The sequence below is a fragment of the Aquarana catesbeiana genome, linkage group LG05, assembly GCF_042186555.1.
Source record: "Aquarana catesbeiana isolate 2022-GZ linkage group LG05, ASM4218655v1, whole genome shotgun sequence".
Classification (NCBI taxonomy): Eukaryota; Metazoa; Chordata; class Amphibia; order Anura; family Ranidae; genus Aquarana; species Aquarana catesbeiana.
Window position 1 is genome coordinate 648892313 of NC_133328.1, and position 20969 is coordinate 648913281.

A 20969-nucleotide genomic window follows, 5' to 3' on the forward strand; every position below is an offset into this window, starting at 1 on the left:
CTGTCCTTATGCAGCCTTTACACTTTCCCTGCAGTCCTTCACTCTGCTCTTCATTAAAACATACTGATTGTATGTGCGGTTTTAGGTGCGCTCCCAATACATTTTTTTTCCATGAAAGCACATCAAAGTTCTACATGACGCATCTTTGATGCCCTTTCAGAAAACGCGCTGTGTAATAAAATTTATTGGGAACGTACCTAAAACCGCATGTACAATCACACTGCGGCCAAACCGCAGCTCACCGGTGTGAATCTCTATAAGGCAAGGTTCACAACTTTGCATGTTAGCCACATAATTGTGGCTTTCCTGACACACACAGAAACTCACTGTCCATTAGTAGATGTTAATTTTCCATTAATTGCTAAAGGCATACCTCCCAACCATCCCAGATTCGCCGGGACTGTCCCGGAATTTCAAGTAAATCCCGGCGTCCCACAAATCCAGGCTGCGTCCCGCAGAGGAGCCTAGTACCGGAACAAGTTGCCCTGTAGTGATCCATCCTTCCTGCATTCCATACCCTGTAGTGATCCATCCTTCCTGCCTGCCATGCCCTGTAGTGATACATCCTTCCTCCCTTCCATGCCCTGTAGTGATCGTCCTTCCTCCCTTCCATGCCTTGTAGTGATCCATCCTTCCTGCCTTCCATGCCCTGTAGTGATCCGTCCTTCCTCCCTTCCATGCCCTGTAGTGATCCATCCTTCCTCCCTTCCATGCCCTGTAGTGATCCATCCTTCCTGCATTTCATGCCCTGTAGTGATCCATCCTTCCTCCCTTCCATGCCCTGTAGTGATCTATCCTTCCTGCCTTCCATGCCCTGTAGTGATTCATCTTTCCTGCCTTCCATGCCCTGTAGTGATCCATCCTTCCTCCTTTCCATGCCCTGTAGTGATTCATCCTTCCTCCCTTCCATGCCCTGTAGTGATCCATCCTTCCTGCCTTCCATGCCCTGTAGTGATCCATCCTTCCTGCCTTCCATGCCCTGTAGTGATCCATCCTTCCTGCCTTCCATGCCCTGTAGTGATTCATCCTTCTTGCCTTCCATGCCCTGTTGTGATTCATCCTTCCTGCCTTCCATGCCCTGTAGTGATCCATCCTTCCAGCCTTCCATGCCCTGTAGGGATCCATCCTTCCAGCCTTCCATGCCCTGTAGGGATCCATCCTTCAAGCCTTCCATGACCTGTAGTGGTACAGCAATCAAAGCAAATTTTATAGGTACAAAGAAGCCCAGGTTTTGGTTAACCATGGCCCTTAAGCCCCTCCCACTATCATGTTTGACCACACACACTTTTTTACCGCTGGTCACTTTTTCGCTGAAATGTCCCCTCATTCTCAAGTTCAAAAGTCAGGAGGTATGGTTAAAGGCCCCCCCATTCCCCCACACACACACACATCTGCTAACATGCATTTTCACATGCTCCAAGCCACATGTGTCTGAAAAGGGAAGCTTCGGGGGTCTGTTTAGAGCCTTGATATTTCACCAAAGCCCCCCAACAAAGCTGTTAAAAATGTAAGAAAAAAACAAATATAGTCAAATTATAAAAACTATATAATGATTAAAGTAATCCGCGCAGACTTCTAATTCATAAAAATAATCCCAAATAGTGTGAAAAAGTAAACAGAATAGCTGAAATCCAAAATAAAATGTGTATACATCAAAAAAGTCCATCAAAGTGATAGATTAGTGACAATAATCATGAGTGTCCATAATCATGGTGAATCTTCTAAATAAACAGTTGTGTTGTGAAATTGATGTTAATCTTCATGACTAAATAGTCACGTAATGCTCCCAGAGCCCTTACCTCCAAATGGAGAAAAATACACCTTGGATCGATATCCTGGGATGGGATCGCCTATGTGTCGTCCATACTTCCAATCGATGTCGGTGAAGGTGGTTATGGACGTGGTTCATGATTCGCTGAGTAAGCCCTCTCTCTGCTGACCGCACGTTACGTCACAACACGTGACTTCATCTTGTTCCCTGATGAAGTCACGTGTTGTGATGTAACGTGCATAAGGATTGGCCGGAAGTTTGAGAGACCGGAAGTGATGCAAGGAGTGTGTTTGACACACGGCTACATACAGATAAGCTTGTTTTTAACTTTTTCGATGTAAGAGGCATCTTGGCATTTTCAATAAATTGTATTATCTTTACATATTACACTATGGGAGGCCTGTTTTCTTTTATTTCCTTTAATGGCGAACACTGAACGTCCATAACGGAACCACGAGATTTTGAGGCCTTTCACGCTATCAGCAGAGAGAGGGCTTGCTCAGCCGATCGTGAACCACGTCCATAACCACCTACACGGACATCAATTGGGAGTACAAACGACACATAGGTGATCCCATCCCAGGACATCGATCCACGGTGTATTTTTCTCCATTTGGAGGTAAGGGCTCTGGGAGCATTATGTGACTATTTAGTAATTTAGCAATTTCACAACACAAGTGTAAGGCTAGCCGGAGGCTAGCCTGTATTCGTGGGAGGAGTCTGAGAGGGCTATTTAAGCCTCCTCCTCTGTCAGGCCAGGGTTCGTCGGCGTTTCTGGGTGGACGTACGTCACTTCCGGCCTCCTTACAGAGCGGCTGTCGGCCGCAGCTATGATGTCGCTTCCTCTACCAAAAATACCACCAGAGGACCGCCCGCCAGTCCCCCCTGTCATCCTCAGGTTCCACCAGCATCATGGGGGCCACCCCGCCCGTCCTCCCCTTCAGCCCATGTTCCATCCAGCGCTTCTCCCAGCGCTCATGTCGGGGGGAGGGGGGGCGTACGACCGTCCGTCCATCCATGCTTCCTTCCTCCACCCACTTTCTGCTCGGCTCCATCTGGCCAGGGACCCGCCCGCCAGCTTCTCCCAGGGCTCATGCGGAGGGGGGGTCGTCCATCCATCCCTTCAGCTGAGCTCAATCCCACCGCCTGCTTCTCTCTCTTATCCATGTGTTCCTGCCAGCACCGTGGGAGCCGCCCGCCCGCTTCTCCCGGCGCTCATGCCGGGGGGTGGGGAGCGGGGGGCATTCATCCATCCATCCTCCAACCACCCACGGCTCCATCTGGCCAGGGTGCCGCCCGGCCGCTTCTCCCGGCGTTCATGTGGGGGGCTGTCCATCCTTCCATCATCTCAGCCTGGCTCAATCCCGCCCGCTTCTCCCTTTCATCGGTGTTTCCTGCCAGCATCGTGGGAACTGACTGCCTGCTTCTCCCAGCGCTCATTGGGGGGGGAATGGCGTCCATCCATCACCCACCCACTTGCCACTCACCCACCAGTTCACCTCCCTGGAACTATACCAAGCATGGAGGGGACACCCGCACGCCTCACAGTTCTCATGGGGGAGGGGGCGCCTACCCGCCTGTTCATCTCCCGGTACTCATGTAGGGTATCATGGGGGGATCCCAACACGCCACCCGGGCATCCACCACTTCAGTCACAGTGTTCGTATCATGACGTTTCTGCCCCAGGAGCTCTGTCATAGCGTTTTTCTGCCCCAGCATTTCTGTCATAGCATTTTCTGCCCCAGGATTTCAGTCGTAGCATTTTCTGCCCCAGGATTTCTGTCATAGCGTTTTCTGCCCCAGCGTTTCTGTCATAGCATTTTCTGCCTCAGGATTTCTGTCATAGCATTTTCTGCCTCAGGATTTCTGTCATAGCATTTTCTGCCTCAGGATTTCTGTCATAACGTTTTCTGCTCCAGCATTCTGTCATAGCGGTTCTGCCCCAGGGTTTCTTTCATAGCATTTTCTGCCCCAGGGTTTCTGTCATAGCGGTTCTGCCCCCGGGTTTCTGTCATAGCGTTTTCTGCCCCAGCATTTCTGTCATAGCATTTTCTGCCTCAGGATTTCTGTCATAGCATTTTCTGCCTCAGGATTTCTGTCATAGCATTTTCTGCCTTAGGATTTCTGTCATAGCGTTTTCTGCCCCAGCATTCTGTCATAGCGGTTCTGCCCCAGGGTTTCTGTCATAGCATTTTCTGCCCCAGGGTTTCTGTCATAGCGGTTCTGCCCCAGGGTTTCTGTCATAGCATTTTCTGCCGCAGCATTTCTGTCATAGCAGTTTCTGCCCCAGGATTTCTGTCATAGTGTTTCTGCCCCAGTTCTGTCATAGCATTTCTGCCCCAAGGTTTTCTGTCATAGCATTTTTTCTGCCCCAGGATTTCCGTCATAGCGTTTCTGCCCCAGAATTTCTGTGATAGTGTTTCTGCCCCAGCGTTTCTGTCATAGCATTTTCTGCCTCAGGATTTCTGTCATAGCATTTTCTGCCTCAGGATTTCTGTCATAGCATTTTTTGCCTCAGGATTTCTGTCATAGCGTTTTCTGCCCCAGCATTCTGTCATAGCGGTTCTGCCCCAGGGTTGCTGTCATAGCATTTTCTGCCCCAGGGTTTCTGTCATAGCGGTTCTGCCCCAGGATTTCTGTCATAGCGTTTCTGCCCCAGTTCTGTCATAGCATTTCTGCCCCAAGGTTTTCTGTCATAGCATTTTTTCTGGCCCAGGATTTCCGTCATAGCGTTTCTGCCCCAGAATTTCTGTCATAGCGTTTCTGCCCCAGCATTTCTGTCTCAACATTCATGTCCACTGCGTTTCTGCCCCAGCATTTCTGTCTTGGCGTGCAGTCTCTGCATTTATGTTCACTACGTTCTGCCCCGGCACTTATGTTCACTGCGTTTCTGCCCAGCTTTCTGTCATAGCGTTCTGCCCTAGCTTTTTTGTCATAGCGTTCTGCCCCAGCATTTCTGTCATAGCATTTTCTGCCCCAGGATTTCTGTCATAGCGTTTTCTGCTCCAGCATTTCTGTCATAGTGGTTCTGCCCCAGGGTTTCTGTTATAGCGTTTCTGCCCCAGTTCTGTCACAGCATTTCTGCCCCAAGGTTTTTGTCATAGTGTTTTTTTCTGCCCCAGGGTTTCTGTCGTAGCGTTCGGCCCCAGCTTTCCGTCGTAGCGTTCAGCCTCAGCATTTCTGTCACAGCATTCTGCCCCAGCATTTCTGTCACAGCATACTGCCCCAGCATTTCTATCTCAGCGTTCAGTCTCGGCATTTCTGTCATAGCGTTTCTGCCCCAGGGGTTTTTCACAGCATTTCTGCCCCAGGATTTCTGTCATAGCGTTTCTGCCCTAACAATTCTGTCATGGCGTTTTTCTGTCATGGTGTTCTGCCCCAGCATTTCTGTCTCTGTGTTCAGTCTCAGCATTTCTTTCATAGCGCTTCTGCCCCAGGATTTCTGTCATTGCATTTCTGCCTCAGCATTCTGTTGTTGCGTTTCTGCCCTAGGATTTCTGTAATGGCTTTCTGCCTCAGCATTTAAGTCTCAGCATTTCTGTCATAACGTTTCTGCCCCTGGATTTCTGTCATTTCGTTTCTGCCTCAGCGTTAAGTTTCAGCATTTCTGTCTTAGCGTTGCTGTCCTTGTGTTTCTGCACCAGGATTTCTGTCATGGCATTTCTGCACCAGGATTTCTGTCATGGCATTTCTGCCTTAGCGTTTCTGCCCCAGGATTTATGACATTTCTGCTTCAGCGTTTAAGTCTCAGAGTTTTTGTCATAGCGTTTCTGCCCCAGGATTTCTGTCATTTCGTTTCTGCCTAATCGTTCAATTTCAGCATTTCTGTCTTAACGTTGCTGCCCTTGCGTTTCTGCACCAGGGTTTCTGTCAGAGTTTCTGCTTCAGCGTTCAGTCTCAGCATTTCTGTCATAGCGTCTCTGTCCTTGCGTTTCTGCCCAGGATTTCTGTCATAGCGTTTCTGCCTCAGTGTTCAGTCTCAGCATTTCTGTCATAGCGTTTCAGGCTCGGTGTTTCAGCCTACACCGTTTCTCAGAGGGGCATTGTTGTTCAGTCACGCCATATACTCTGGTAGCTTTTTTTATCTTCGTTGTTTGTCATGTCTCATCGTATCTTTGTTCATGTTTGTACCTAGGTCAGTTAGCTAGGGCTCACATGTCAGGATCTGTCACGTCTACAGATCCATAGGGGCTGAGGTTTCGTTTGTTAATGATTGTTGTCCACAATCTTCTCGCCCGTATACCATACACCATACGATGCATTCATTCATTCACCACATCTGTACAATCACCCACCACAGTCTGTGGGTACACCAGCCCTGAGTTTTTCAGTTTAATCACCTGTCTCTGCGCTGCAGGTTACTCGGGCTCACTCACCATTTACACGAGGGGGGGGGGTTCATCATCAGGTTTCATTCACGCGCAGGGGTCTTGACATTTCTGCTCATGTTCTCATACTTAGGTAGGCACAGAGGGGCGTTGTTGTTCTCATGTCTTGTCTGTCATTTCTCTTGTTCATGTTCTCAGGTTGGGCTTTATTGGCATACATCATCCCCTTGTTGGTCCTTAAGTGGTGGTAGGTTTGGGCAAACGTCGTCATAATTCTGGATTCCACTTTCGGCTCTGATCTCTTGTCTAGGAAGTGGCCTGGAAGACTGTTCAGGGAGGTCAGTCCAGTCATCTTTTCCGTTCCCCAGCCGGTTTCAGGTAGGGGGGGTTTCAGTCACTTTGGGTATGACTGTTTCATGCCATGGGACTTATTTCCCCGGGGTGGAGTCTGGCCCTCCTTCCTCGGTTCAGGATTCAGACTCGGTTGCCAGGTCACAGGCTGAAGCACCACCCGAACAAATCAGGTGGGACCAGTATTCTGTGTCTGGCATGGTTTCTCCATGTTGACAATGCTTATTGCCATAGTGCTTGGGCCTTATCCACCTACTTCATCACATCCTTCAGGTATTTAGCATTTGAACTCCTGCCAGTTGTCCTTTGGCACTCACCCTCGCACTTCCCCATACCAGTATGGGTAGGCCAGGGTTTGGGGGGGTTTCACTGAGCACTTCACTGGTGTCCAGTTGAAGTTTCGATCTTCTCAGCTATCATTTTGCAGGAGCTCCTTGGGACAGCCATTGCTACCCTTCCCCCACGCATCCTCTCATTCACAAGCAGTTCATTCTCATGTCTGCGTCATCTCGGGCTTCAGGCTCTATCCAATCGTTCACGGGACGTTTAGTTTGGTTCTGGGTAGTTTCGCAGGTTCTATAGGGGGTTCTGTCTCATCACCAAATCAGTAGTCGGGGGGGGGGGTTCTCCGGTCATAGCGGACACTTATCGGATCTATTCTGTTGCCATCCGTGCGCGTGCTACTCCACTTGATGGATTGTTACCTTCCCTTCTTCACCTAAATTTGTGTCTTTTTGCCCTCTTTTCAGGCATACTGACCAGTCAGGCCAAGGCACACCTCAGGCCTTGGTGCTTAGGAGTATCACTTTATCACTCGAAGACTCTGACTACAACTGTTTATTTAGAAGATTCACCATGATTATGGACACTCATGATTATTGTCATGAATCTATCACTTTGATGGACTTTTTTGATGTATACACATTTTATTTTGGATTTCAGCTATTGTGTTTACTTTTTCACACTATTTGGGATTATTGTTCTATAATATTAATGTATCAGAAGTCTGCGCGGATCACTTTCATCATTATTTACTGTTTTTTGTGTTTAGTGTACACTTCAGATCTTGCAGCGATTTCACGTATTTCACATTATTCGTTTTCATTGTTTATTCGCTTAATTAGTAGCGCGAAGGACCTCACTTTAAATATAAAAACTATATAACATTTTTTTTTTTTTAAATATTTAAGGGCTTGTTCACATGTTTTGATCTCTAAAGAGCCATCAGCACTCAGATTCCTCTTCAGAGAGCATTTGACAGGTGGTAAGGAGCCATTGTATCCCCTCCTTACTGCCTGCTTTCATCCCTCCAACCCTGCACTAGCATGCCGCAACCATGGGTCCAGTTCTACAAGGGATATCATTTATACTCCAACAGTGAAACAAAACATCACGGCCACAGCATGTGTACATCCCCAGGCATTCCCTCTGCAGCTAAAGGGTGTAGCAGTTGAGGCACCCAAAGGGTGCCAGTTTGCCTCCTCCCGGCCATCAAAATTTAACCACACCCACTCATTGCTGTAGCGCTATGTGCACCACATGCCACTTTCTCCCTGAAATGTTCCTCATTTCAACTTCAAAAGTTGGACGATATGTTAGTACTATTTCAGTGCATGTCACAAACCTTACACTATTATTAGTCCTATCTAAGCGGGAGGGGGGTAGCAGTTTTCCATGTTCGCCCTGGGCACCGGATGTGAGTACTTCCGATCACTTACTGATTGATGCTGCTGTAAACCAGGGGGATAGTGTAGTGGAGGGTTTCTGGCTTACTATCTATACAGAGGTAATTATGGAGTGAAGCAGAAGGTCCATAGATGGACTTGTACTAGGAGATCTAGCATAGAAACAACTATGTGGGATTATGGCTAGGAACCTGACTACCTGTGCTTTTCACTGGGGGGGCTTTTTGGCTCATTTTAGCCAATCTCACCATACCCTGTTTGTTTGTGCTCTTGTATAATATTCAATCTTTGGTAACTTGCTATAGTGACCATATAAAGATATCATCAATAACTGTTTGTGTGTTCATTTTATAGGTAAAACGGTGCTAAAAGATTGTGGAAGGTTTGTTTGGCAGAAACTAGAGGGCCTAAACATCAGAGAGAAGGTTGGTTCCCTGAACATTTACAGGATGCTTCTGAATTATGTGAACAGTCAGAAGATATGGGAATTTGGAACGCCAAAGCCAGATAAGCAAAACAAAGTCATCATGCTGGTCGGTGAAACCGGATCTGGTAAAACAGCCCTGATTAACACTATTGCCAACTTCATCCTTGGTGCGGACTGGAAGGACGATCACCGGATCCAGCTAATAGAGAATATTAGTAAGAAGAGTCAAGCTCACAGCCAAACATCGAGTGTCACCATCTACCAGATCCACCACGAAGATTATTTCCGAATCCCATACTCCATAACTATCATTGACACTCCGGGGTTTGGAGATACCAGAGGGATAAATCATGATGAGAAAATCATGCGGAAGATACGAGAATTTTTTCATAAATGCAAATTCACAGAAATCGCTGCGGTTTGTTTTGTGGTTAAGTCATCTTCGGCTCGGTTAACTCCAACACAGAAGTACATCTATGACAACATTTTATTCATTTTTGGGAATGACATCAAGGAGAATATAGTCTTCTTCACTACCTTCGGAGATTTTCAGGAACCGACTGTTCTCTCAGCAATTATGGAGGCTGACCTTCCCTGTGCAAAATCTGAAGATGGAAAACCTGTGTACTTTAGTGTCAATAACAGCATGGTGTACGCTAATAACTGCCCTGATAAGCTGGGCAATAATGTCTACAAGGGCCAAGAATTACATTGGGAGATAGGAATGCAAAACATTGAAAAATTTCTTTTAGCCTTTTTGCCTGGAATAGCCAGTAAAGATTTAAGTCTAACAAAAGAAGTTCTAAAAGAAAGAAATGCTTTGGAGGTAACTTTGGATGGACTTGTTCAAAAAATTCAGGAGGTGATATTTAAACGACATGAACTGGAGGAAACAGAGAGAGCTCTGAATGAACACAAGGTGGAGATTGAAAAGAATGTGCATTTTCAAATGGAAGTGATGCAATGCCGTAAAGAAAAGATAGAGTCATCTGAAAACTCAACCAACTGCAATGAGTGCGAGTCTACATGTCATAAAGACTGCCTTGTGTATTTCAACCCTTTAGTTTATTTTTGTGAAGTGTTTAATATGAAGGGAGATTGTCGTGTGTGTGGCCATAGCACTACAGCACACTGTTCAGAAAAGTCTTACTATAAAACTTCCTCGGTACTTAAAGTGATAACTTTTCCTGAAATAATAAAACAATATGACGAGGAGATGAAGGTGATAACTCTTGAAAAATTTCTCATGAAACTGAAGGAAAAGATTCAGAAGGCAGAAAACGAGGCACTGAAACTTATTCAGAAGGTCGACACAATTCTTAAACGTCTCCAGGAGATCGCCCTAAAACCCAACTCAATGTCTGCCGTAGATTACATCCAGCAGCTCATAGAGAAAGAATATCAGGAAAGAACGGATGGATTTGGGGAGAGAATCAAAATGCTGGAAAAAGCCATCAAAGGATTTAATTTTATCAGTAATATTCAGTCTCAAGATGCAGGTGCCACCTTAAACAACTTAATAGTAGAAACTGCCAGAGCTTTTGACATTTCTGAATAACAAGGAACCATTGGAAATCTGGAAGGTCCCAATAATCGTTTTGCTGGATTTCGCTGTTCTCTATCTGCCTCCTTGTTAGCATGTTGTGTACAGATGAACATACACTACTGCAACAACAATCCTCATATATTATACTGCTAGTAGTAATTCTGCATTGGTGTCAGCTGAAATGCTTACTTTTAATATAGTGTTGGCTGTAATTTGTATGTTGGGTGTAATTTCCTATCTCCCATCTCCTGTCTCTGTGTATATTTCTGTTTAAAAAAAAAAGTGAGCAGGGCCAAGCAATCCATTCCTCAGCATCAGATGTAAGAAGACATATCTACAGCAGCTTTCCAACAGGTTATGGGCCCGGCTACAACCAAAGTACCATATACTGTACTGCTTCCAACTACAACTACAGCTCAGTGTGTCAGCAAAACAGTCTCTGAAGAAAAAAGGCCAGAAAGCTCATATGATGGTTACTAACAGTTCTTCATCAATATTTTCAACTGCTAACCTGACAATTTTAAAAATGAAGATGTAACTGATAAGAGAAGATACATGGAAGTGTATACAAGAGTCCAGACTACATCCATCTACAGATGAGTGGACACAGAATGATCAATAATGTCAGATGCTCATATCCCCTGCAAGAATAGATGATGACCAGATTGTGCACATATGTGAGTGCGAAGAAGGAGAAAATGCAAAGAAGAAGAAAAGGAGGAAATGAGGAGCTACAGAAAAATACACAAGAGAACAAATTTAAAAAAAAATAAACTTAAACTTAAAAAATAAACTGTATTTACTATACCAGACTAAGCTGTTCATTGGTTTAGTCGGGAATAGTGTCACAATTAAAGACATTTTATTGCTTTATTATTATTATTATTATTATAGGCCATCACATGAAGGACTACATGAGATGTTCCTTAACAATGGTGGAACACCTGCGTGCTATAGGACAGGGATCTCCAAACTTTCTGAACAAAGGACCAATTCACGGCCCTTGATGCTTTAGAGGTGCCAGACTGTGGCCAGTGGTATTAGAAACTGCCATGGTGTTGGTGAGAACAAACCGTGCCCCATCATTGGTTTACGCGGAAGGAATAGTGCCACACAGGGCAGCCGTCTGAGGGTGCCAGGGTGGAGGGAGTGGTAAATTCCCATGCCTCTTAGATTAGCCACCTTGCCAGCATTTGAAGTAAGTCACAGACAGTGGCGGCCGGTAGGATTTTTTATTTTTGGGGGGGGGGAGGGGGCGGCAAACAGTATGCCACTGTCAGTCTGTCGGTGGGACAGTCAGTCGCACTTAGCCCATCGCAGCTTCCCATGCTCGCAGCCTACCGTTCCCCTGCTCTCCACGGGTCCCCAGGGTGGCAGCAGCGGCTTCAGTTTCCTCCCTACTTCTCAATCGAAAGTCTTCTCTTTTCAGCTAATAAGAAAACAGGTCTCACATCCGATTCTGACTGGCCGGATTGGAGATCAGAGATTGGAGTTTGGAGATCAGTGTTACAACAGCGAATGTTCATTCGCTATTGTAACACTTGGATGGACTCATGGTGCAATGCTCTGCACTCTGAGCCCACTCTGTTTTGAAGCCTATTAGAGCCTATGGCTTTAATCAGGTGCTTCAAAAAAATCACCCCCGATGCTGTAATTCAGGCGCCCGGCGTCCTGAAAAGGGCCAGATGCCTGAATGTGGGATGGCTGCGGCGGCCATGGATAGATTCATGCTATTTATTATTCATATAGAGATGGCGAGGATAGAGGGGGCGGCGCCCGGGTGACCCTAATGGACAGGCCGCCACTGGTCCCCGAGAAGTTAGCTGAGACAGTTACTTGCCCCGGCAGGGACGCATTAGCGTGGGCACCAGGGTCACCCGCCTTGCAGCTTGTGCGGGGTGCTTGTGGACCCACATGCTGCGATCTCTGCTCTGTATGGCACCCGACATCCAACTCCACCGGCCGCCTTTCACACTGTAGAGTGGACTGAATCCACCCCCTCCTTCCTCGGCTCTGATATATACAGTATACAGACAGGGGGGAGGCCAGGAAGAGGAGAGACATCACTGTGCATGTTCTGCGCTGGTCTGAGGTCTGTGATTATTACACACACTATACATGACACTTGGGGGGGGTTGGGATTTGGTTTGGGAGAGCAAACTCAAGGAAGGAGAGTGAGGGGGACAAGCTGAAGATGAATACTTGCAGATATCGGGGGGTGATATTTTCTAGCAGGATCTGTATGTCCTAGGGGTGCTTTGGAAGGAGAGAGGACTTGTGCTTGGAGGCGGGTTGGATATGAAATCTGTCCACCCCCTCCCCCTCCCGGCAACAAGTCCTCTCTCCTTCCAAAGCACCCCTAGGACATACAGTGTCCTGTTAGAAACCCTCCTCCCCCCACCCCCAAATTAATGAGATGCTGGCTGCTAAAAAGGTGGAACATGGTATCTGGGACCCTGGGCACCCCGCTAGAGATGTGGGGCAATCGCACAGGTGCCCACATTAGTGCCCCCCTGCCAGGCAAGTTAGTGGAGCCAGATGGGAACGTTTTTTCGGCACTGGGCTCCAGAACTCAGGGCCGGTACACACCATGAATCACACAGGAACACACTGTGCATTCCTGTGCAATTCACATGCGTTCCAGGTGCAGTGCAATTTCAGATTACCCGATCCTTGGTTTTAGTGGAAGGAATAGTGCCACATCATTGGTCTTAGCAGAAGTGCCCTGTTGTTGGTATCAGTCGGAGGAATGGTGCCCCACTGTTGGTATTCAAGGTAGAAATGGTGCCCCGTTCTTTGTTTGGGTGGGAGGAACGGTGCCCCATCATAGGTGTCTGTGGGAGGGATGGTGCCCCATCGTTGGTGTGTGTGGGAGGAATGGTGCCCTGACGTTGGTGTGTGTGGGAAGAATAGTTCCCCGACATGTGTGTGTGTGGGAGAAATGGTTCCCTGACGTTGGTGTGTGTGGGAGGAATGGTTCCCTAACATTGGTGTGTGTGGGAGGAATGGTTTTCTGACGTTGGTGTGTGTGTGGGAGGAATGGTTCCCTGACGTTGGTGTGAGTGGGAGGAATGGTTTTCTGATGTTGATGTGTGTGGGAGGAATGGTTCCCTGATGTTGGTGTGTGTGGGAGGAATGGTTCCCTGACATTGGTGTGAGTGGGAGGAATGGTTCCCCGACGTTGGTGTGAGTGGGAGGAATGGTTCCCTGATGTTGGTGTGTGTGGGAGGAATGGTTCCCTGACATTGGTGTGTGTGGGAGGAATGGTTCCCCGACGTTGGTGTGAGTGGGAGGAATGGTTTTCTGATGTTGATGTGTGTGGGAGGAATGGTTCCCTGATGTTGGTGTGTGTGGGAGGAATGGTTCCCTGACATTGGTGTGAGTGGGAGGAATGGTTCCCTGACATTGGTGTGTGTGGGAGGAATGGTTCCCTGACGTTGGTGTGTGTGGGAGGAATGGCTCCCTGACATTGGTGGGTGTGGGAGGAATGGTTCCCCATCATTGGTGTGTGTGGGAGGAATGGTTCCCTGACATTGGTGTGTGTGGGAGGAATGGTTCCCTGACGTTGGTGTGTGTGGGAGGAATGGCTCCCTGACATTGGTGGGTGTGGGAGGAATGGTTCCCCATCATTGGTGTGTGTGGGAGGAATGGTTCCCTGACGTTGGTGTGTGTGGGAAGAATGGTTCCCTGACGTTGGTGTGTGTGGGAGGAATGGCTCCCTGACATTGGTGGGTGTGGGAGGAATGGTTCCCCATCATTGGTGTGTGTGGGAGGAATGGTTCCCTGACGTTGGTGTGTGTGGGAGGAATGGCTCCTTGATGTTGCTGTGAGTGGGAGGAATGGTTCCCTAACGTTGGTGTGTGTGGGAGGAATGGTTCCCTGACGTTGGTGTGAGTGGGAGGAATGGTTCCCTGACATTGGTGTGAGTGGGAGGAATGGTTCCCTGACGTTGGTGTGTGTGGGAGGAATGGTTCCCTGACATTGGTGTGTGTGGGAGGAATGGTTCCCTGACATTGGTGTGAGTGGGAGGAATGGTTCCCTGACATTGGTGTGTGTGGGAGGAATGGTTCCCTGACGTTGGTGTGTGTGGGAAGAATGGTTCCCTGACGTTGGTGTGTGTGGGAGGAATGGCTCCCTGACATTGGTGGGTGTGGGAGGAATGGTTCCCTGACGTTGGTGTGTGTGGGAGGAATGGTTCCCTGACGTTGGTGTGTGTGGGAGGAATGGTTCCCCATCATTGGTGTGTGTGGGAGGAATGGTTCCCTGACGTTGGTGTGTGTGGGAGGAATGGCTCCCTGATGTTGCTGTGAGTGGGAGGAATGGTTCCCTAACGTTGGTGTGTGTGGGAGGAATGGTTCCCTGGCGTTGGTGTGAGTGGGAGGAATGGTTTTCTGACATTGGTGTGAGTGGGAGGAATGGTTCCCTGACGTTGGTGTGAGTGGGAGGAATGGTTTTCTGACGTTGGTGTGTGTGGGAGGAATGGTTCCCTAAAGTTGGTGTGTGTGGGAGGAATGGTTCCCTGATGTTGGTGTGTGTGGGAGGAATGGCTCCCTGACGTTGGTGTGAGTGGGAGGAATGGCTCCGTGACGTTGGTGTGTGTGTGGGAGGAATGGTTCCCCATCATTGGTGTGTGTGGGAGGAATGGTTCCCTGACGTTGGTGTGTGTGGGAGGAATGGCTCCTTGATGTTGCTGTGAGTGGGAGGAATGGTTCCCTAACGTTGGTGTGTGTGGGAGGAATGGTTCCCTGACGTTGGTGTGAGTGGGAGGAATGGTTCCCTGACATTGGTGTGAGTGGGAGGAATGGTTCCCTGACGTTGGTGTGTGTGGGAGGAATGGTTCCCTGACATTGGTGTGTGTGGGAGGAATGGTTCCCTGACATTGGTGTGAGTGGGAGGAATGGTTCCCTGACATTGGTGTGTGTGGGAGGAATGGTTCCCTGACGTTGGTGTGTGTGGGAAGAATGGTTCCCTGACGTTGGTGTGTGTGGGAGGAATGGCTCCCTGACATTGGTGGGTGTGGGAGGAATGGTTCCCTGACGTTGGTGTGTGTGGGAGGAATGGTTCCCTGACGTTGGTGTGTGTGGGAGGAATGGTTCCCCATCATTGGTGTGTGTGGGAGGAATGGTTCCCTGACGTTGGTGTGTGTGGGAGGAATGGCTCCCTGATGTTGCTGTGAGTGGGAGGAATGGTTCCCTAACGTTGGTGTGTGTGGGAGGAATGGTTCCCTGGCGTTGGTGTGAGTGGGAGGAATGGTTTTCTGACATTGGTGTGAGTGGGAGGAATGGTTCCCTGACGTTGGTGTGAGTGGGAGGAATGGTTTTCTGACGTTGGTGTGTGTGGGAGGAATGGTTCCCTAAAGTTGGTGTGTGTGGGAGGAATGGTTCCCTGATGTTGGTGTGTGTGGGAGGAATGGCTCCCTGACGTTGGTGTGAGTGGGAGGAATGGCTCCGTGACGTTGGTGTGTGTGTGGGAGGAATGGTTCCCTGATGTTGGTGTGAATGGGAGGAATGGTTCCCTGACGTTGGTGTGTGTAAGAGGAATGGCTCCCTAACGTTGGTGTGAGTGGGAGGAATGGCTCCGTGACGTTGGTGTGTGTGTGGGAGGAATGGTTCCCTGATGTTGGTGTGAATGGGAGGAATGGTTCCCTGACGTTGGTGTGTGTGGGAGGAATGGTTCCCTGACGTTGGTGTGTGTGGGAGGAATGGCTCCCTGACGTTGGTGTGAGTGGGAGGAATGGCTCCGTGACGTTGGTGTGTGTGGGAGGAATGGTTCCCTGACGTTGGTGTGTGTAAGAGGAATGGCTCCCTGACGTTGGTGTGTGTGGGAGGAATGGTTCCCTGACGTTGGTGTGTGTGGGAGGAATGGCTCTGTGACGTTGGTGTGTGTGGGAGGAATGGTTCCCTGATGTTGGTGTGAGTGGTAAGAATGGTTCCATGACATTGGTGTGTGTGGGAGGAATGGTTCCCTGACGTTAGTGTGAGTGGGAGGAATGGTTCCCTGACATTGGTGTGTGTTGGAGGAATGGTTCCCTGACGTGTGTTGGAGGAATGGTTCCCTGACGTTGGTATGTGTGGGAGGAATGGTTCCCTGACGTTGGTGTGTGTGGGAGGAATGGTTCCCTGACGTTGGTGTGAGTGGGAGGAATGGTTCCCTGACGTTGGTGTGAGTGGGAGGAATGGTTCCTCTGACATTGGTGTGCGTGGGAGGAACTGACGTTGGTGTGTGTGGGAGGAATGGTTCCCTGACGTTGGTGTGTGTGGGAGGAATGGTTCCCTGACATTGGTGTGTGTGGGAGGAATGGTTCCTTGACGTTGGTGTGAGTGGGAGGAATGGTTCCCTGACGTTGGTATGTGTGGGAGGAATGGTTCCCTGACGTTGGTGTGTGTGAGAGGAATGGCACCCTGACGTTGGTGTGTGTGGGAGGAATGGTTCCCTGACATTGGTGTGTGTGAGAGGAATGGCACCCTGACGTTGGTGTGTGTGGGAGGAATGGTTCCCTGACGTTGGTGTGAGTGGGAGGAATGGTTCCCTGACGTTAGTGTGTGTGGAAGGAATGGTTCCCTGACGTTGTTGTGAGTGGAAGGAATGGTTCCCTGACGTTGGTGTGTGTGGAAGGAATGGTTCCCTGACGTTGGTGTGAGTGGGAGGAATGGTTCCCTGACGTTGGTGTGAGTGGGAGGAATGGTTCCCTGACGTTGGTGTGTGTGGGAGGAATGGTTCCCTGACGTTGGTGTGAGTGGGAGGAATGGTTCCCTGACATTGGTGTGTGTGGGAGGAATGGTTCCCTGACGTTGGTGTGTGTGGGAGGAATGGTTCCCTGACATTGGTGTGTGTGAGAGGAATGGTTCCCTGACATTGGTGTGTGTGGTAGGAATGGTTCCCTGACGTTGGTGTGTGTGGGAGGAATGGTTCCCTGACATTGGTGTATGTGAGAGGAATGGTTCCCTGACATTGGTGTGTGTGGTAGGAATGGTTCCCTGACGTTGGTGTGAGTGGGAGGAATGGTTCCCTGACGTTGGTGTGTGTGGGAGGAATGGTTCCCTGACATTGGTGTGTGTGAGAGGAATGGTTCCCTGACATTGGTGTGTGTGGTAGGAATGGTTCCCTGACGTTGGTGTGTGTGGGAGGAATGGTTCCCTGACATTGGTGTATGTGAGAGGAATGGTTCCCTGACATTGGTGTGTGTGGTAGGAATGGTTCCCTGACGTTGGTGTGTGTGTGTGAGGAATGGTTCCCTGACGTTGGTGTGTGTGGGAGGAATGGTTCCCTAACATTGGTGTGTGTGGGAGGAATGGTTTTCTGACGTTGGTGTGTGTGGGAGGAATGGTTCCCTGACGTTGGTGTGTGTGGGAGGAATGGTGCCCCATCATTGGTGTGTGTGGGAGGAATGGTGCCCCATCATTGGTGTGTGTGGGAGGAATGGTGCCCCATCATTGGTGTGTGTGGGAGGAATGGTTCCCTGATGTTGTTGTGTATGGGAGGAATGGTGCCCCATCGTTGGTATCATCAAAAGGCATGACACCCCGAGAGATGGATAACGGCAAGCAAAGGGCCACATCTGACCCGTGGACCACAGTTTTAAATTACTGCTATAGGAGAAGAAATAAAAGATTTCATGTGACGGCTCTGCTACTCCCGGACAGCTGTGGGACAATTTTTGGAGCTCTTGATGCTTACCCGGATGATGAAAACAAGCTTGTGGGGGAATTCAAGCATAAAACTAAAATTCTGAGCAATGAAAATGTTCCTCTAGTAGAATCTGCACTGGGAACCAACGACCCGAATAACAGTAATAAGCAACATGAAACCCAAAGAACGTTTTGTGTGCAAAAAGATCGGTCACTTAAAGTGTTTGTTAAGGCAAATATATATGTCTATGCCAGTCCCTCTATTAGCTGGCATAGCACACTGTGTAGGTGTTATCTAAAAATGAGCGCTGTAAATACTGAATATCAGCTGTCTTCAGGCCGGTCACGTGACTCACGGCTGCTTTCCAGCTCTGATAGATGTCTTCTGTGGGAGGGGCCGTGATCTCCCTCTGACGTCAGAGGGAGATCACGTGACCGCACGTCTCCTCCACAGAAAACACCCACCGAGCTGGAAAGTGGCCGCGAGTCACGTGACTGGCCTGAAGACAGCTGATATACAGTATTTACAGCGCTCGTTTTTAAATAAAACCTACACAGTGTGCTATGCCAGCCTCTAATAGAGGCACTGGCAGTGACGAAATTTATATTTTATTATTAAAATAATAGCGGCGGAGGGAGGGGGGAGAGACAGACAGAGAGTAAGGAAGGGGGGAGGGGGGAGAGAGGAGGGCAGAGGGGACAGCAGCCTATCACAGAGGGAGGCACTTTGACCACGGTGATCAGGGGTGAGCTGCCCTGGTTATCGTGGTCTGATTAGAGAGGCCATACAGGAAGTGGTAGGTTTAGGGGGAGGGGTTTACAGTTTAGAGGGGGGCACAAGCACTGTGCTGTGTAATCTGCTTTAAGGCACCAGAATCAACTTTTTTTTTTTTTTGGGGTTAACAAACGCTTTAAAGGCAAACAGAATTTGGAAAGCTGGATGAATAAAAAAATTAAGACCAATTAAACCACAAAAATGTTAAAGAAGAAATAGAAGACGCTTCAGATACTGAGCGCGCCTTTCACTCCAAAGAGAGCGCCTCATCATTTTTCACCTGGTGCATTGAACCCGGAGCTACAAGTCACATGATACAAATTTCTTCATGCAGCTTGATGAACAACTAACCCCCTTCCTGCCCAGGCCAATTTTCAGCGCTGTCCCACTTTGAAAGACAATTAGTCAGTCATGGAACACTGTACACATGACATTATATATACTTATTTGAGACAGATAGAGCTTTCTTTTGGTAGTATTTAATCACCATTGGGCTTTTTATTTTTTGCTCTAAAAAAAAAAAAAGGGCCAAAAAATAAATAAAGTTTTTCTTAATTTCTGTTATAAAATTTTGCAAATAAATAATCTTTCTTCATACATTTACACCAAAATGTATTCTGCTCAATTTCTTTAGATAACCGAAATCAGTGTATATTATTTGTGAAAGTTATAGTGACTACAAATTATGGAATATATTTTGAAAATTGATCAATCCTGATGTACTGACAGCCGGGCTTTTCCTGATGCCAGTAAAGTACAAATGCCCCCAAAATTACCCCTTTTTTGAAAATTATTAAAGTAAATAATTTTTTTTGCACAAAGTTGTCTTTTTTTTTCAATACTTTATTTTCAGATAAATCACAGAAAATACAGAGACCAAAGAAACCAATGTCAAAATATATCACTGGTTAAAAACTCACCTCATTAGAAACGAGTGAGGTGATAAACAGTACACGGGTCAAGAAGATAACATTCCGGAAGGCCCGGCTCTAAAGAGTTTCTCTGCCTCCTGCGAGGGTTTTCTTTTTAATTTTTAAAAAGAAAAAGAAGAAAAGAAAAACAAATAACAAAAAAACAAAAAGCAAAAAACAAAACAAAAAAAAGGAGGTGGGGGGGGGCGAGGGGTGAGTCAAACAAAGTTAAATTATAAATTAGACATGTGCAATTTGTTTAGTTCCGAATTCGTTTTTTAACTAATTTTGACAAATTCGTTATTTTCCGAATTTCTGAGATTCAGAAATTCCAAATTTCCGAAATTCCGAAATTCTGACTTTCCAAAATTTTGAATTTTTGGAAATTTGAAGATTCGGAAGTTCGGAAATTCAGAAATTCGGAAATTCAGAAATTCGGAAATTCGGAATTTCAAAATTTCTAAATTTCGGAAATTGTAAATTCAAAATTCAGAAATTGGAAATTTCGGAAATTGGAAAATTTCGGAAATACGAAATTCGGAAATTCTAATCAAAAACGGAAATTCTAAATTTCGGAAATTCCAAAATTTGAAAATCCAAAAATAAGAATGAAAATATGAACATTCAAACGAATTTCTGAATTTCTGAATTTTCAAATTACGAAATTTTGAAATTCGGAAATTTGGAATTCGAAAATTCGAAATTCAGAAATTTGAAAATTCAGAAATTCGAAAATTCGGAAATTCTGAATTAAAAAATTCAGAAATTTGACAGTTCGAAATTCAGAAATTTGACAATTCGAAATTCAGAAATTTAAAAATTCGAAATTCAGAAATTTGAAAATTCAAAAATCAGAAATTTGGAAATTCGAAATTCAGAAATTTGGAAATTCGAAATTCAGACATTTGGAAATTTGAAATTCAGAAATTTGAAAATTCGAAATTCAGAAATTTGGAAATTCGAAATTTAGAAATTCGAAAATTTGACAATTCGGAAATTCGGAGATTTGAAAATCCAAATTTACATACCAAAACACATTCTGCCGCTCCTCCCGAGTATTGGAATCAAATGTTGTGAGAATTTTTTGCTGCCATAGAGAAGCCCAAAATCCAAAAAGCACCTTCAGGCTTTCAAGTGGCATCAATAATATATTTGATTTCCTGACTATCTATGATATTTCTTGAGGCTCCAAAGTGTCAGGAAAAGAAAAACACCCACAAAATGATCCAATTGTTCAAGCAGACCCCCCCCCCCCCCACCCCCAATGTATTTACTAAGAAGCATGGTGAGTCTGTTGAAGATCACATTTCTTGCAACAAGTTTTTGGAAAATGTGGGTAAAAAATAAAAATGTACTTTTCTTTTTTTTACAGAAAGTTGTCAATTAAAAGCTATTTCCCACACACAGCAAAGACATACATAGAATTACACCCCAAAACACATTCAAAGGACCTACATTTCATGTGGGTACAACGTCACAATTGTCAGTTTAAGTAACGCAGTGCCGTATCACAAAAAATGGCCTGGTCATGAAGGGGGGTAAACCTT

At 46.9% G+C, this 20969-nt stretch overlaps 1 protein-coding gene across 1 annotated transcript in view; it reads left to right on the forward strand.

Annotated features, from left to right (window-relative positions):
* LOC141145668 (uncharacterized) overlaps positions 1 to 10915 on the forward strand; it is a 46247-nt gene extending 35332 nt beyond the window's left edge. The window contains exon 3 of the mRNA XM_073632512.1: positions 8490 to 10915. Coding sequence (XP_073488613.1) covers positions 8490 to 10120 — 1631 coding nt within the window. The 3' untranslated portion in view covers positions 10121 to 10915. The remainder of the gene's footprint in view (positions 1 to 8489) is intronic.
* The last annotated feature ends 10054 nt before the right edge of the window (positions 10916 to 20969 follow it).